This window comes from Schistocerca serialis, chromosome 3 (genome assembly GCF_023864345.2).
Source record: "Schistocerca serialis cubense isolate TAMUIC-IGC-003099 chromosome 3, iqSchSeri2.2, whole genome shotgun sequence".
In the NCBI taxonomy this organism is placed as follows: Eukaryota; Metazoa; Arthropoda; class Insecta; order Orthoptera; family Acrididae; genus Schistocerca; species Schistocerca serialis.
The window spans coordinates 75,147,350-75,165,430 of NC_064640.1; the positions used below are offsets into that span (position 1 = coordinate 75,147,350).

The 18,081-nt window shown below is 37.0% G+C and overlaps 1 protein-coding gene across 1 annotated transcript in view; it reads left to right on the plus strand.

The window, feature by feature from the left end:
* The window catches only part of LOC126470685 (dynein axonemal heavy chain 7-like), a 762,325-nt gene that overhangs the window by 421,207 nt on the left and 323,037 nt on the right, over nt 1–18,081 (plus strand). Inside the window, exon 18 of the mRNA XM_050098686.1 lies at nt 14,059–14,194. Within this exon, the coding sequence (XP_049954643.1) occupies nt 14,059–14,194 (136 nt within the window). The remainder of the gene's footprint in view (nt 1–14,058; nt 14,195–18,081) is intronic.

Genomic DNA, 18,081 nt, shown 5'->3' on the forward strand with positions numbered 1-18,081 from the left:
GTATGATGGACATAGAGAAATTATGGGCAATGTTTGAACAGATTAAACAGATATGGACAAGTATGTGCCTAGTAAGTGGATTAAGGATGCACAGGACCCACCATGGTTTAGCTACAAAATTCGGAAAATGCTGGGCAAGAAAAGGCTGTTGCATTCTCAGCTACAAAGAGACTGCACAAGTGAAGACAGCAAAGGTTAGTAGAGATTTACGCATCTGTGAAAAGATCTACACATGGAGCGTTCAACAACTACTGCCATCATACGTTAGCAAAAGATCTGGCCAAGAAAATTCTGGTTCTATGTAAAATGGTAAGCTTGTCTAATACTTCTATCCAGTCTCTTGTTGACCTGCCTTGTTGGGCTGTTGACAATAACAAAATGAAAGCTGAAGTTTTAAATTTAGCATTTAAGAATTTGTTTATGCAGGAGAAGCATGCAAACATTCTATCATTTAACCATCACACAGTGTCCCCTGTGGATGACATAGTAATAAGCATCCCTGGCATAGTGAAACAGTTGGAAGAGTAGAAAATAAATAAGTTACCAGATCTCATGTGACTATATCATCGTGCCATTTTTCATCAGGAAGTGCTTGTCAGCATGTGTGTTATCAGTACTTGGTAGACATTGAAAGGGGCCTCATGGGCCAAATCATGAAGTTTCCCAGATTTGAGGGGCATTCAAATGTGACGGACATTGGACTGCAAGGGAATGAGAGGGTAGGCATACTCATCATCAAGGTTCTGGTTCACCAACACAAGGTAGGATCACTGTATTGTGCACTAAGCATGTCACAACTCTTCATATCTGCACCTGCCATCTGACAACTAGTAATGGTCTCCCAACAGCATTCTGTGTCATCCCACACAATTTATCAGAGACTGGCAGCAGCCATACTATGGAACTATGGCCCTATGAGTATGCTGCTGTTAATACCACTAAACAAACACCTGTGTTTTGTCCTGCTGTGACCACAAAACGTAGATTGCTGATGAATGATGTTACATTTTGTTCAGTGATGAATCATGGTGCTGCACTATCCTGTATGACCATCTTTAGTGAGAAAGGGAGCAACCTGGGGAGAGGCCCCCATCTTCCACTGTTTTGGAAAGGCACAGTGGTGTTACATCGGGAGTGATCATGTGGGGAGCCATCAATTAAGACTTCAGAACATGGCTGACAGCGCCTGGAGGAATGTATGGACATTCTGCACTCTTACATCTTATCTCTCATGTGACAGAACTATGGTGCCATTTTTCAACCGGACAATACTTATTAGCACATGCTACATGTCTCTATAATTGGTCTGCCTGATTTTGAGTACTCACATGGACAGCAAGATCCCCAGATATGTCTGTGATAGAGTGTATGTGGTAACAACTTGGGCATTGACTTCATCCTTTGCCAGTATCCAGGTCATCAAGGACCAGTTACAATAGTTGTATGGCACCTTGACTCAGGAGAAGTGCAGGCCAGAGGCTGCATTGTGATACTCATAAGTGGACTCATGCTACAAACTTCTTTGTGAATTTCTCTCAATACTGTAATAACAGAAATCAAATCATACACTCTCTTGATGTGTGAAGTTTCATTTTCTTTCTTGCTATCCTTGTGGGTACTTCAGTTTTTTGCCAGGCAGTTTATTCTTTCTACTCCAGTGGTAAGGACATGGACATAAACTCTTAAGGTTTTAGATCATTGTATAATTAATATTAGTACTGTGATATGATTATATTTTATAATTTCTAATAATTTGGTTGTATTTTGCTTATTTAAAATACACATCTTCGATTTCTCTTCACATTCCCTACATTTTAGTGCTACATAATCCAAAAAATATGGCTAATGTAATGTAATGTCAAATTCTCAAAAGTTTCCTGCAAATTTTGAATCAAAAGTATCTCTTCTGCATGCAAAAGAAAGTAAATAATAATTAGTGGTGACTGCTAATAAATCACAGTAAAAAAAATACAAACATATTATTTAACACTTATAATTTTGTTTCATTTGCAAGCATTTCTAAAAGAACTGTATAATATAGTAATACATTAATAGATAACTATTTTTTCATACGAAGAGATTATGAAAGTTGCTAATATTCAACCAGTGATGAAAGCTGTCCTAGACCTTGATTGTCAATTAGCCACAAAGAGAATATCATTATCCCGTGAAAAGACAGTTATTAATTACAAAAATTTATTGTATTTTTTATATTTTTAAATAAATGAGAATTTCATTTTTTGGCATAGATAAGAACAATATGGGAGAACTTGTATATAAAGAAAAAAAATTATTAGGTTTTTTTTAATTTTTTGAATAAAATGGAAATTTCTTTCTTTGGTACAGACATATTTTTGTAAGGTGTACAGCAAATCTAAAATCTTGATTTACATCAAGGAGGCCGGCCGGAGTGGCTGAGCGGTTCTAGACTCTACAGTCTCGAGCCGCGTGACCGCTATGGTCCCAGGTTCAAATCCTGCCTCAGGCATGGATGTGTGTGTTGTCCTTAGGTTAGTTACGTTTAAGTAGTTCTAAGTTCTCGGGGACCGATGACCACAGCAGTTAAGCCCCATAGTGCTCAGAGCCATTTGAACCATTTTACATCAAGGAATTTTTAAAAAAATATGCTCTTTGGTCCAGAAACCCCTTAAATATACTACTACCCTACTCTCATGTTACAATTACACTCCTGCCTAGAAATCATCCTCTGTACACAAAAGTAGGAAAAGGAAACAAAACAGTTCATCCACTCACCCCGCTGGAATTATCACTGCTGACCACAGTGGCTGCTATGTGATGCTGGATCTGGCTGATGATGTCTGTCTCAGAGTTGTTTCTGATGCTAAAATGTACAAGTCACAGATGGATGGCATTTAATGTGGCAGGGTTGATTCTAGGTTGTGGGTTGACATCAGGATGCTGACTGGTAGTATCTGAAGCATTAACAGTTACACATTTTACTAGAAAAGAAGCTACAGCACTCATAGCAAGTTTCTGTAGTGATTCGCATCCCTTGTCATGTGTGACATGCAGTCTAGCCAGTGGTTTTGATGCAACAGCTGCTGCGGGATGCCTGTGGCAGCTCGTGCACTATCTTGGGCTGACCTTAGAAGTCAGACAAGGTGTGCCTGCAGATATGGAAATCAACTGTGGTTCCTGTAGGAGAAGACAGCTCCCCGCACTTGCAAGCAGAGGCATACAGCAACAATACAGGGTGTTGGGCAACTGCTCTGCCCTTTTCAAAAACAGCTGCCCTTTGAGTCAGAAGTCCATCTACAGCTGAAGTCAGTCCAAGGTGGTCCACCAGTAGGAAGGTGCCATGTTCCTCAAAGTGGGCCCAAAACCAGGAGATGGATGATCAAGGGTGGAGTCCAAGACTTGTGGCAGCAGCTTGCAAAAACATCACCCTCACCTAACATGGACCTCCTCTGTCACAGTAGGTGCTGCCAGACTGTAAATACCTCTACTGAAAATGATGGGTATTTATACAGTTTCTGTGACCACTTGTGCTGAGGCACTGCTTCTAACAGCATACACCAAAACAAGATAGCAACCAGAAGTTGTGGCAACTGCCATGCTTGGCCCACCCTTGTGCTGCATTGTCAGTACTGCAAGCACTTGTCCCTGGCCCACAATGTTGAAACTGACAGATGGTATTGCTAAAAAATCTGATGCAATGGTGATTTGGTCCACTTCTCACCCACTGGTATCTGCAGCACACTTGTGTCCATTCTGGCCGTGCTGCTGTTTCACTTAGTAGTGTCAAAATATAGTTTTGATGCTACAGTGTCATTAACATTATGTTAGTCTGACTTTATTCCAATGTTTGATGAGGAATCAAATCCAAATAATTGATTACCAGTGACTTTAATGTAAAATTCACATGAGATTGATTGTTTATCAACTAATACGTTTTGTGCCTATACGTCAGGCATACCTATTATATGTTACACAAATAAGTACTATATTACAAAGTTTAGTGGCAGAATAACACATTAATTTACATGCTTCAGACATGAACCATTCATTTTGAGAGCTAAATATAGACTGCCTACATGATATTATCATATAACTGTGGAACAGAAATTGCAAATTCCATGATACTTACAAAATGAATTACAGCATCTGAATGACTTATAATATAAGGTTTACTTTTTGGTAGCTAAACAGAAACTGAGTGACTCTTGTTCGGGACTCTTTGTTCACCCTATTTACAGATATACATAATGTCAGAAAATATATTTTGTTGAAATTACATGTTAGTATAAAAATCATGAAAATTAGAAGGAACAGAGACAGAATAAACAGTGATGTAAATTTGTTAACTGGACGGATATGGACAGATATGTACCCAATAGAGCAGTTCTTAGTGAAAGGGACTGTCCATGGTATACAGCCACTGTAAAGGCACTTCTAAATAAACAGTTACTACTGTGCAAGAGGCTTGAAACAAAGCATGGGGCTGTAGTCAGAGAGATGCTGAACGAAATGCCTTCGGCTGTCTAGAGAGCGACAGGGGAAGCCTTTAAGATTGCCTTGGTGAGATATTGCCAGATGATCTTTTACAAAACCCAAAGAAATTCAGACCATATGTTATCAACACCAAAGTTAGTGTGCAGTCACAGATGCGACAGGAATTGAAACTGAGCACAGCAAAGCAAAAGTAAAATCCTGAACTCCAATTGCTTATGCTTTTTGCAAAAAAATCCCAGTGGAATTGCCCCATTTTAATCCTTGTACTACTGAAAAGATGAGTAAATAAGTGTATTAGTGGTGTTGAGAAACAGCTAAAATTGTTAACATTTAATGAGGCTCCAGGCCTTAATGGAATCCCTAACAGGTTCTATACTCAATTTGTGGATGAGTTAGCCCCACCTTTAACTATAATACGTAATGAGATATCTCAAACACAATGACCTTTTCCACACCAGATAACATGGATTCCAAAATCACTGACATGCAAAACAAACTTGCACTTTTTTCGTGAGATGCACTGAAAGCTTTTGGTCAAAGCAGTCAGGCAGATGCAGTAGTTGTTGATTTCTGAAAAGCATGTGACTCAGCACCACAGTTGGAGAGTCATCAACAGATGCAAAAGTAACTCTGGGTATGACCCATGGAATTGTGTTGGGACCCTGGCTGTTCATGCTGTATATTAATTGACCTTGTGGACAACATGACTTTTTGCAGATAATTCAGTTATCCATATTGAAGTACTGTCTGAAGAAGCTCCAATATTCAGTTAGGTCTTTATAAGATTTCAAAGTGGTGCAAAGACTGATAACTTGCTTTAAGTGTTCAGAAACATAAATTATGCCTTTCGCAAAATTATAAAATCATAGTTTTCTATGATCGTAATATCAATGCGTCACAGCTGAAATCAGTAAACACATTAAATACCTGGGTATAACACTTTGTAGGGTTATAAAATGGAACGATCACATAGTTTCAGTCATGGGTAAAGCAGATAGTGGTTTTTGGTTTGTTGGTTGAATGCTGGAGAACTGCAATCAGTCTACAAAGGAGATTACTTACAAATCACTCATGTGACACATACTAGAATAGACTGAGGTGACAAGAGTCATAGGATAGCATTGTGCACTTATACAGATGGCAGTATTATCATGTACACAAAGTGTTTCATGTGAAAAGATTAAGGAAATGATTGCAGCCAAATGAAGGGAATTAACTGACTTTGAACACTAAATGGTAGTTGGAGTGAGACACATGGGACATTCCATTTCAGAAATCAGTAGGGAATCAATAATGTCAAAAGTGTGCCAAGAATACTGAATTTCAGACATTACCTCTCACCCTGAACAACGCAGTGGACAACAGCCTTCACTTAATGACAGAGAGCTACAAAGTTTGTGTATGATTATCAGTGGGCAAAATTTTCCATTAATGGGCTATGTCAACAGATGAAGGATGCAAGTGCTACAATGGTTCATGATTGATTTGAAGGACATTCTAGACAATCTGAATGAATAATTTGGCCATACAGATCACCTGACATGATCCTATTGAACATTTATGGGAAAATATTGAGATGTCATTTCGTGTACAAAATCTTATATATTTCACAATTGAGGGCAGAGAGGGGCAGCATGGGTAAATATTTCTATAGGGCACTTCCAGTGACTTGTTGATCCATGCAACCTCAACCTGTTGCATTATACCAGGCAAAAGGTGGTCCTACATGATTTTAGGAGATAGCCTATGGCTTTTGCTACTTCAGTGTACAGCTCAAGTGTGTGGGACCTCTGCCAAATAGGACTAACAGGGAATATTGACCACGCACAGAGATATAAATAGAAAATGGCAAAAATAATAGGTGCTACTGTATGAGGTTGATTTTAGGATACACAGGGATTCCCAATTCCCATCAAAAGTTTGAGAAAGTGAAATTTTATGATTTGAATAATTAACAGACTACAAGTTACTTTAATGAAAGTAAGCATTTTTGGAATCAGAAAAATTTGGGCTACAGAATTATGGTACTGAATTTTGGAAGTAATCACAATTTATGACCAGAAATTTCTAAAGTGCAAAAATTTTGAACACAAATAACTTTTGAGATATGAAGTTTTTGGAAAAAGTGAATGTTGAGTAGAAAAGGAAGAAGAGTTTCAAATAAGTTTTATTAATGTAGGAAAACAACTAGTTGCTCATAGAAAATTTCACCATCACCTGATTTGCATATAGTAAACAATGACTATTTCCTTAAAGAGAATGATTGCACAAGAACACAAAGCAGGCTATTATTATCTCCAGTAGCCAGAAAAATAAATTTTAATGAACTTTTTTTATTTATTGTGTGGTATACATTGAGAGATTTGGAATAATTTTTATGTTATACATATATCGAGATTACTTATCTACTAGATATCAACTCTTTGACACAGGTCTCTACAATAATATAACACAAATAAAACTAGCTTTAAAGAAATATCAAGGTGTTTTACTTATCACACTACTCATCACTCTCAGGAAAACTTCCAAAGGGTAGAGGTACATGTTGACAGTGCATGGGCAACTGTCTGTTCTTCAGCACCACAGTCACCAGATAGCAATGATGATTTGTTCCACTTGTGGTGAATGTCTGCACAACTTCAATGGCTTGTTCAAATGTGGTTCAGACTATTCCAGATTGCCCAAGGCTGGTGAAATACAGGGAGTTTCTCCTAGATGCTGGGTAGTGTCAACATTGTGGAGGACAGTTTTGTTGTTGGTCTTAATCTTTTTTGCTTCACAAAAAATACACCATTCAATATTGGATGGTTGTGGTTATCAACAATCCTTGGGTATTCACCTAGCAGCACAGTCTGCAATCTGATATTAGGAGGTAGAATGTGACTCTAGATAGATAACCAGTATGTGAGAGTAGATCATATTGACCCACAAACAATGTGCATGTTTTCATTAAGTTGTAAATACATATGTTTCACATATGGGCTATTAAGCCATACAGAAGCAAAGTACTCTGTTGCTGAGTATACCAGTCCAAGTGTCAATACCTGAAGAATGTTATATCTGCCCTTAAGCCTAGCAGATTTTCACATCAAGTGTTCTTTAAAAAAAATAGAGCCCTGTCAAATGTTATTCAAAGGTATTGGGATGCATGTTATGATGAGGTTTGTATCCCTCAAAATGGACAGCAGGGGCCCTGTGCACCAATGTATTGGACAGGTGAAAACATGAACTTCTGTTTTGTTGGAGTTAGGTTGTAACCTCTATTTATGGAAGTACTGGCTTAAGATGTCTAGACTGGGTTAGGTGGCACTGTGGTTAGTTTTAATGAACTTTTTTATTTATTGTGTGGTATACATTGAGAGTTTTGGAATAAATTTTATGTTATACATATACAAAGATTACTTATCTACCTTCTGTACATAAATGATCTAAGCTTAAATATTGATGCACACAAAACAATCATATTTGCAGATGACACCACAATTCTACTAAAAGGAGACGACGATGAACAGTTACAGCAGACAGTAAACACGGTCATGAAACAACTTAGCAGCTGGGCACAGAGTAATCAGCTTGTAATAAACAGTAAGAAAACTGTTGCTCTAAAATTCCACAATGTTCCTAACATGGACATGTTTATCCCATCAGTCTCTATCAATGACGAACCAGTTGGTAACTGTACTGAAACCAAATTCTTAGGACTTTGGCTGCAGAGTAACATCAGATGGAAGAAGCATATTGAATATCTCAATGCAGAACTGAGCAAAACATGTTACCTTCTTTGTTCATTAAAATCATCCTGTAGTGAGAAAACAGTATTGAATGCATATCATGCGTACTTTCATTCTTGTCTTAGATATGGGGTCACCTTCTGGGGAAACTCTAAAACAGCTAATAGCACTTTTAAACTACAAAAAGGGCCATTAGAATCTTGTTTGGGTGCAAGCCTAGAGACTCTTGTAAACCCCTGTTTAAGAAATCTGGTATTCCTCCATTACCATGTGTATACATTATGGAAACCCTTTTGTTCTTTAAATTAAATGTAATAGGCAAGGACCGGAGATTGCAAAAAAACTCTGATATACATGAGCACTTTACCAGACAAAACAGAAACTTACATATGACTCAACTCAGCACAGCACTGTGACAAAAAGGTACTTTTCACATGGGAGTTAAGCTTTATAACAAACTTCCTGAAAACATAAAAGCTCTCACTAAGGTCAATACATTCGGAAAATCTCTAAAGTCATATTTACAGCATCACTGCTTTTACTCCATTGAAGAATATTTATATTTATGAAATGTGTTATATAAATACTTACGTGTAAAGTGTATTATTTTAAACTTAAATATGTATGCCTTGAAATGACTTTCAGCCTGTATATTTATAACTTGACTTGTCCAATGTCTTATGCATAAGCTGCTATGTAGACAACAGGACCAATAAAATTCAGCCTACAATCTACAATCTAGATATCAACTCTTCGACACAGGTCTCTATAATAATATCACAGAAATAAAAATAGCTATAAAGAAATATCAAGGTGTTTTACTTATCACACCATTCGTCACTCTCAGGAAATCTTCAAAAGGATAGTGGTACATGTTGACAGTGCCCATGCACTGTCAAAGCAGCAAATGCCTCCAGACCATATCATATATGGTATGTAAATGAAAGCAAATGATATTTCCTGCTTCATTTTGTTTCCTGCTTCGATAAATTTTTTAACATTAAAACATGAACAGTGTGACACTGTCCTGCCTGGACTCTATCTAGTGACTTGCCAGGTTTGAGTATTCAATTTCATAAAAATTTAGACTCTCCAAGACAAATTTCTAAATATTAATTAAAGGCAGTGTGACTAAAGAATTCACTGTTTTCAGCAACTATCATATGTTTACTACTAATCAAAATACACCAGAAAAGGAAAAATACAATACTGATCCTGGGACTAGAAAAATAAGAAGTAGAATAGACCCACCTTGCTCTGTTATACAATCAGTCATGTGCATCTACACTAATAAAGATTTTACTGGCATCCCATACACACATGTAGCTATTTTATCTAAGAAAGATTTGCTTGTTTTGATACTGCAATGAAATACTTAAGAGCAACAAAATTTAATCGGATAATAGATTCAGTAAAACATACAAAAAATTATATATTACTATTATTTATAAACCTTTTACTAAAATTTTTGCAATGTTTACTTTATAATAATTAACATGATGCAATTGACCACATTACAATAGCAAATTTTAAATGGTGTATATTTCTTGCAAATTCATTTTATTGATCAGTGGGTACAATCAATTTAATTTAATCCATCTTTTTGAACAGGGCTTTGCTGCAAGTCGTCTTAACTGCTTTAAGTTCTTTATTTTGATTTTAGTGGTGAGAATGTTTGTTCCTGCTGACTATTTCAAGTGATTAATATTGAGTAATATTCCGTCACAGCCTGAAACAGTTCAGTAATTATTATATGTTGACTACGTATTCAAGCCTCATGAAGATGACTGCCTAAGCAATTGCATATACTAACAATAGTTCCACAATACATTTACCTCATTATCAAATCTGTCTGTAACAATCACTGAGAAACTGAAAAGCAATTCTAAATAAAAATCACAAAAGGAATGAAAATAAGATATACGAGAAGGAGGAAGTTACACAGACATAAAGTATTTTATGAGCTGAGTGCTGACAGATAGGAAGAACAAGTAAATTAAGTGTTGCACTTCATCCATTTTATATTTATATGACTGTTGTAGACAAAATGTAGGAATTTTTATGTACCAGTCCTTTATAGAAGCATTAAATATACATATCGTTTTCATGCCACTGCTTTGGCATTTTATGTGTACAACAATTAGTTGAGGACCCCCAGTTATGTCTCTGATGTTAACGAAAAATGTAACATCATTTTGCGTCAGTGTTTGATTTTGATGTAGACATTATATATATATATTTTTTTTACCTCATGAAAGATGATGATGAAGACTGATAATTAAGTAAGGTATGAAACCTGTGAAAATTTTTAGACTGACAGTGGTGGTTGTAAATATAAGTACAGTGGATTATTACTACACACGCAAGTGATTGTGTGCTGAAGGAATAATCTTCCTCTGTGTGAATACTGAAAACCAAAGCATGTACTGTGTGTCGTATATATATATATATATATATAAGAAATAACTGTCGATTCACTTAGGGATATAGTCAGACTGGAAACTAGGACTAAGTTACTTAGGACCTGCTCTAATCAGCAGCTCAGAACAGAAGAGGCAGATGTTATTCAACCATGTCTCCAAGAATCCTCTATCTTACAAGTCAGTTGATCCTGCAGCAAGGTTTGATCAGCAAAGTGGCTTTGCTTACAACAGTTTGGCCTATTGCAGAATGAAATGGTTGATTGCTGTCATGTCTGCAGAAAGGTGTCAGACAGAAAGGATGGCCTGTTTGAAAAATTTAAATAATAAAAATTTCTCATGTTTAGGGGTATGTAACAAAAATGTAAATTGAAGACATATTATGTTTAAAGCATTGACATATGCTTTGTGTGGAATGACAGAAAGTATAAGTAACAGTTAAATTCCATTAACCCTTTCAAGACATGAGTCCCGTATACGTGACCAATTGTCACGTCACACACTCAGCGCTGTATCTAGGGACTGGCCTAGTGTATTGACACATGACGGGGCGCATTCTGTTTGGAAAAATGTGAACTACATGCGGAGTGTGGGTGATTGGCACGTGTCCAACCCCTCTCCCCCCAGTCTTTCCCTCACTGCTCTGCTAATTGGTCGCACTGTTGCTAGGGAGTTCACGTGACACCTGCAGTCATGTTTATGTTTGCGCTTCAGTTATTTATTGTCTTCCAAATGAAGTGGTGATTTTCGTGTTAGTGGCTACATATCTAATAAGGACATTGAGAGTTTGCTGAATGACAGTAATGAAGAGTGGAATGTAGATGAAGATGATGGCGAGAGTGAGTGGTCAGGAAGTAGTGATAATGACAAAAAAGATGATGAAGAGGAAAATGAAGAGCAAGATGAAGAGAGAAATGAAGAAGACAATGAAGAATAAAATGAAGAAAACATTGAAGAAAATGAAGAGGATGGTGGTGATTTCAACGACGGCAGTGGCGCGAATAGTAGTGCTCCTCAGGGCGGTAGTGTATGGACAGATATTACAGGAAAAGGGGGGCTTCCTAATGACATCGATTTTGTGCCACAAAGGGAAAACATTTATGAAGCAGTGACAAATTGTAGGAGTTTCATGGCCGAGACAAACCAATACAGCCGCCATAAGATTGAAAAAATGAGCCCCCTGAAATCCCATTCACAGTGGAAAGGTTGCCCTGATGTGAGTTTGATGGAAATAAAAGCTTTTTTGGCTACCTTTCTCAACATGGCGATGAATGAAGAAAGTGAAGAAAGTGATGAATGAAGAAAGTGACTTTTCTACTGATTGGACAACAAAGCAGGACTTTTCTCCAGAAGTATTTCGCTGTGACTGATTTTTGCAATTTTCCCGGGCCTTTCACATTTGTCCTCCGGCTCCTTGGGGCTTATCAAAATTAGCTACTTGAACCCAAAAAGTGAAGAATGTTGCCGATTTCATTGACAGCAAGAGTGAATAGCACTTTTAACCAGGAGAAAAAATTACAGTGGATGAGTCTACTGTCGGTTTCAAGGGTAGAATTGCGTTCAAATGCTATAATCCTTAGAAACTGAAAAAGTGGGGCCTACGAGTCTACATCCTGGCCAGTTCCGAAACAGGATACATTTCGACATATGAGCCCTACTATGGCTCTCCTACAATGGAGTCCTTGGTGAGCCCTGAACTTCCCTTTATGTCCCGAATCATCCTTCATTTGTCAGTTCGACTACAGCAAGATTGCCCAGCTCAGGGGAGGCCCATGTACACTGACAGGTATTCTACAAGCTTACAGTTGGCAGAGGAATTGAAGAAAGAAAAAACTCATCTAACCGGGACAATAATGGCAAACCGGAAAGGTTTACCAGTCGAGGTAATTAGCTTATTTCACGAAATATTTTGCAAAATAGGACTGTACAAAATTTACCATATATTTTTTTACTTGCCAGTAAAGGGAAAAAAGCTGTCAAAAGTCGAAAAGGGTGATGTGAAGGCGTTCTAGAATCCAGTGACAGTTATTCTAGCGTAGAAAGACAAAAGGCTGGTTATCATGGAATCTACTCATCACAAAGATGCTATGCAAGAAATCACCCAGAAAAAGGGGGGAGGCAGTGAAGAGGTGATCCAGAAGCCATCAATGATTTGTGACTACACAGCAAGTATGGGAGTCATAGACAGGGGCCGATCACTACTGTGAATCATACCATTTTGCCAGAAAATCCCTCAAATGGTGGAGGTAAATTTTCTTCTGGTTATTCGAGGTACGATATTCACTTTTCTAATAGGCCTTGGCCTACTTACTAAATTTTTATTTTGACAAAAGGGTAATTGTTCTGGCTAATTTCAGGTGGGGATCATCAAAGCTTACTTGCTGTATGTCTTCATAGCAAAGAAAAGAGGAGAGACACAAAAGAGTCATTTCCAGTTTTGGAGGAGTCTCATAAAGGAGCTTGTGGGTGATGTCAGGGCTCAACCAATCCCATTGAGGAAGAGGCCACGCTCTGAGCATGGTGACCTACACAGGATGGACGGCCTGTACCATGCTATCACAAGAATTTATACTGGAAAACAGGGTGACTGTGTCGTTTTGCAGTGATCACTCCAAGCCAGCAGGGCGAAAACAGTCCCCCTATTTTCACGAAACTTGTCCGTCCAACCCTACTCTTTATGTGTCTGAATGCTTCAACAGGTATCACAAAGTAGCAAAGTACCAAATGGACTTTGTAAAATATGGTTGCCTATTGAAAAATCGATATGCCAAAGTTGTAAAGTTTGTTTTAAGCAAATTTTGTGAAATTTTGTAGTTTATTGACATAAATCAAATTTTTTATCCCTCAAAATGGACTTTTTATTTTCTTCCCATGGATGTCCCATAAGAGATAAAATTGTATTTTTTATGTCGTTTTAAAGCTAAAACCTTAAAGAATAAGATACAAATGATTTTAATATGTCTAATTCAATGCATCACCTCTCAACTAAAAAAAAAAGAAAGTTAAAAAGAATCAAATTTTTAATTTTTTTCTATTTTAACACCACCACCAGGTCAAAAAGTGTGTGATATGGAATAATGAAAATAGTATGCTATTAAAGAGCCTGTTTTAAGCTTTATTTGAAAAAAAAAAACAATTACACCGATAAGGCAAAAACAGTAGATTTTATAAGAGGCGAAAGAAACCTAAGGGTTATGGAACCCGAACAGCACTGCCGAATTGCTCTGCTTTGGGGAAATGCACTCTGTCCTGAAAGGGTTAATATTCTTGTTGTTTCAAGAATTATAGGCATAGTTTCTCCCTTACATTCAAATTTTTTGTTTTGTCCTTTCAGTACATGTATGACTCTAGTAGTCTTTCTTTAATAACATCAATATTAATGGTTCATAAAAATATAGCTCTTTATTTTATTTTTTTTTTTTTTACTTATTTAGGTGGCCTGGGAGGAGAGAAAGCACGGTGGTCAGCAGCCGCAGAAGCTCTGCAAAGGGACTACAATTCACTGGCAGGAGATTTACTTATGGCTTGTGGGGTAATAGCTTATTTGTCTCCATTCACAGCTTCATTCAGGTGAGAGCTTCTGCTTTTGGTTTTGATTCTATTTGTAATAATTATACTAATTTATTTCTTTATGTATGATATTGCTTTTTGGAACAGTGATCTGAAGTCCATATTAAGGTGTAGTTCCCCCTATAACAGGATGGGTTGGTCAGTAGGATCATATCTAGTAAAGCACTGAGGAGTTCAAACTAACATTCAGCTTAAAGAAAGCTTTATCTTCATGGCTATTGGCATCTTAAGAAACTACAGACCACTATCGCCAACCACTACTTTTGTAAATCACATGAAACAACAATAAACAATACAATTGTAAGTTACACAAATAAATTCAAAATACAAGAAATGTATTCATGGTTCCATACATTGACAACCATCAGCTGTATAATGGAATGAGAACCGTGAAAATTTGTACCAGTCTAGGACTTAAATCCAGATTTCCTGTATACTGTGAATGCTTGCCTTAGCATTAGGCTCTCTGAGCATGATCCATAGCCAAATCCAAATTTCCATATGTTGTCAAACATTTGTCTATAACCTGTACTTGTACATCCATTATGTATATGCCTTACAGGGAAGACATTTTACTTGAAAGTCACCTGCCCAGTATTGGAAGATACAACTATTATTGCAGTGCCTGTGTCATTCTAAATTACAATGCAATGTTTCTTCAGACAACCATAATAAAATACATGAAATGTATTTGCAGTTGCCAATATGGATAACCATCAGCTGTATAATGGAATGATAATGCAGCCACTGCAGCACGGTATTGTGTTTATCCTTTAACACCTGGCAAGTGACTTTCAAGTAAAATGTCTCCCCCATACAGGAATATACATAATGAATGCATAAGTACAGGTTGTAGACACATGGTAGAAGATATACAGAAGTTTGTCCTGGCCATTGGTTGTGCTCAGAAGCCTAATGGTAAAGTGGCTGCTAGCAGCAAGCTGGTAATCCTGGTCTGGTGCAAATTTTCATTGTCATCTTTTCATTATAAGGCTGAAGGTTGTCCACATTCACAACTGTGAATACATTTCATGTATTTCATAAAGACTGTAGTCAATGCGGTACAATTTGTCAGACATGCATTCTTGTCCAAAGGAACATTGCATTGTAATTTGTATCAACGCAGACACTGCAATGTTGTATTATATTCAACATGTTATACTCACTAAACATGGTTTCAGAGAAGGAAAGTAAAAAAGTGATAACAGTAAATGTGGTTCAACATGTGTCGAACTACCCTGACATGCAGCAGAAGACTTGTGAAATTTTATGGTCCTTTCTAAAGCATTTGACAGTGTGATTAATCCCAAGTTAAAGAAGAAGTAGCGAGTGTGTGTAATTCAACGGAAACGCTCGAAAATATTAAAATAAATATAGATGAATAGGAAACAATACACTGAAATCAAATATATTAACAGAGTAATTACAACCACTTACAGACTTGCACTGTGAGTTGTTAAAAATTGTGTACTATGAAGCTCCATAGTCAGTTCAATTCTATATAATACAAAAATTTTTAATTGTGTGTAGGTTGAAAATAATATACAATGTTAAATCTGATAACTAGTTTCAGTTGATCATAAAACTATCCTCAGCTCTGAAAGAAAAAGCAGAAAAAGAAAGTTCCTTTAGGCAAACCGACTTAAACAGTCTTCTAGGACACACATATACATGATAAAGTAACATACAAAAAGTAATGACACGCCAGCAATGGTAAAGACATAGTCTCAAAGTATACAGTAAGTTTACGGTGCATCATCCACATATCTTGGTTCTAAATAAGACAAGAAAAGCCAATATCAGAAGAATGTGAGTCATAATCAGTTTCACAGCATAACAAAAATAGCAAAGTAATAACTGTGAAACTCATACCTTTCTCATATACACTGATGAGCCGAAACATTATGACCACCTGCTAAATAACCTGATTGTCCATCTTTAGAAAAAAATACATGACTGATTCTGCGTATCTGGGATCCAACAGTCTGCTGGTAGGTTTGTGGAGGTATGTGACATTATACATGGAAGTGTCAAAGAAAATGGTATAGACATGCATATTCAAATACAGAGATATTTAAGCAGGCAGAAAATGGCACTGTGGTTGGCAATGACTATATAAGATAACAAGCATCTAGCACAGTTGTTACATTGGTTACTGCTGCTACAGTGGCAGGTTATCAAGATTTAAGCGAGTTTGAATGTGGTGTTATATTCGATGCATGAGCAATGGGACACAGTGTCTCTGAGGTAGTGATGAAGTGGGGATTTTCCTGTAAGACAATTTCACGAATGTACTGTGAATATCAGAAATCAAATCTCTGACATCAATCTATATGGCTTTTGGATCCCAAGGCTCACTCATGTACCTTGGTGACAGCACAACGCGAAGGTTTATGCCTCACCGGGGCTTGTCAACACCGACATTGAAATGTTGACTGAAATGTTTTCCGCAAAGTGTTGGCAGGCATCCTCAACTTGAAAATAGAACCTGTATGTTTTGTGAAAGACACCTATGACTGTTTGCATGTCCAAATATCACTACAAAATTTCTGATTATTAGTTAACTTTAAGTTGAAAGTTTGAATAACTTAACTGGAATGGTAATGGAAATAAGACGTTGCTGTGAGACCAAGTTAAGAATTTTATATAACAACAACATTTTATTTAATAAAATCATGAAAATAACTCCTCAATCACAATTTTACTTAATAGTATGGTTATATGGAATGTTGGCCCATCATCAGTGATACCAAAAAAAAAGAAAAATAGAAATTTTATGCAACCTGACTATCTATTCTAACTGTGATGACTCTAGGAGCCATCACACAGAGCGTCTATACTCACCAGAGTTTCAGCAGAGAATGCCTAACTGTCTCCCCTCCTCCGGGGTCACACATTCAGAGAGTCTGCACAGCGGCTATTTGCCGACCTAAAGGGGCCTGCTGATGAGCTGGGAGCTTATGTCTCTCTGGTCCAGTGCAGTCCCACTCTACTTAATACAATGGTTGGTTAAACTGCATCTCCACATTCGCAGAACCCACAGCATACAACCCTTGCATACGTCAGCAGACGATTCGCATTCACATTTGCAGGCTATACTAAGAGTGATAATGTAACATAATTCCGGATAAAAATTCCCAGAGTGTCGGACGGGCACCCAGGTGTGTTTTAAGCATGTGGCTCTTGTATCAAGCCATGTAGCAGCTCACATGGAGCCGTTACATAGCCTTCCCCTTCTGAGAAAAAAATGGCAAGAGGTGCATCATGTAAATATATGATTGACCACTAACTTTAACTACACAAAATCCTAATCATCTCATATATCGAACATAATATATGGAAGTTATTAACTATTAACATATTATCCTCCTTCAGTGAATATCAACAAAACCCTATTGCAGTAACATACAGGCTCATGTCCTTCTCAAACATCATTGTGCAAAACATACATGATTTGACTTAGCATTTAAGGTGAACACAAGTCATTTCATCTATTGCCTAGACCAAGCATTCCATTCTAAATGTTATGTAAGTGAGTGCAATTTTGAAATTGTTACCAAAGGCATGATAATTTTCTACATTTTAAACATTTGAAATCTCAAGAATCTTTCACATGCTCATGCACAAATATATACTTCTCATAAAACATGTATACAAATCGATAATCAACTTATGGGCACTAAAATTATTAATATCTGTTTGTAAGTGTGTCCTCACTTGAAATAATCTACAATATAGAGGAAAACATAAAATCTTTAAACTTGAAAAATTTAACCTAATTACATGAGAAACTTAAGAATGTTCACTTAATACAACATTCCCCAACTTATTTTGGCACCTCATAAATATTCTCCCTTTTTTTTTTTAAATCGGTAAACAAATATGAT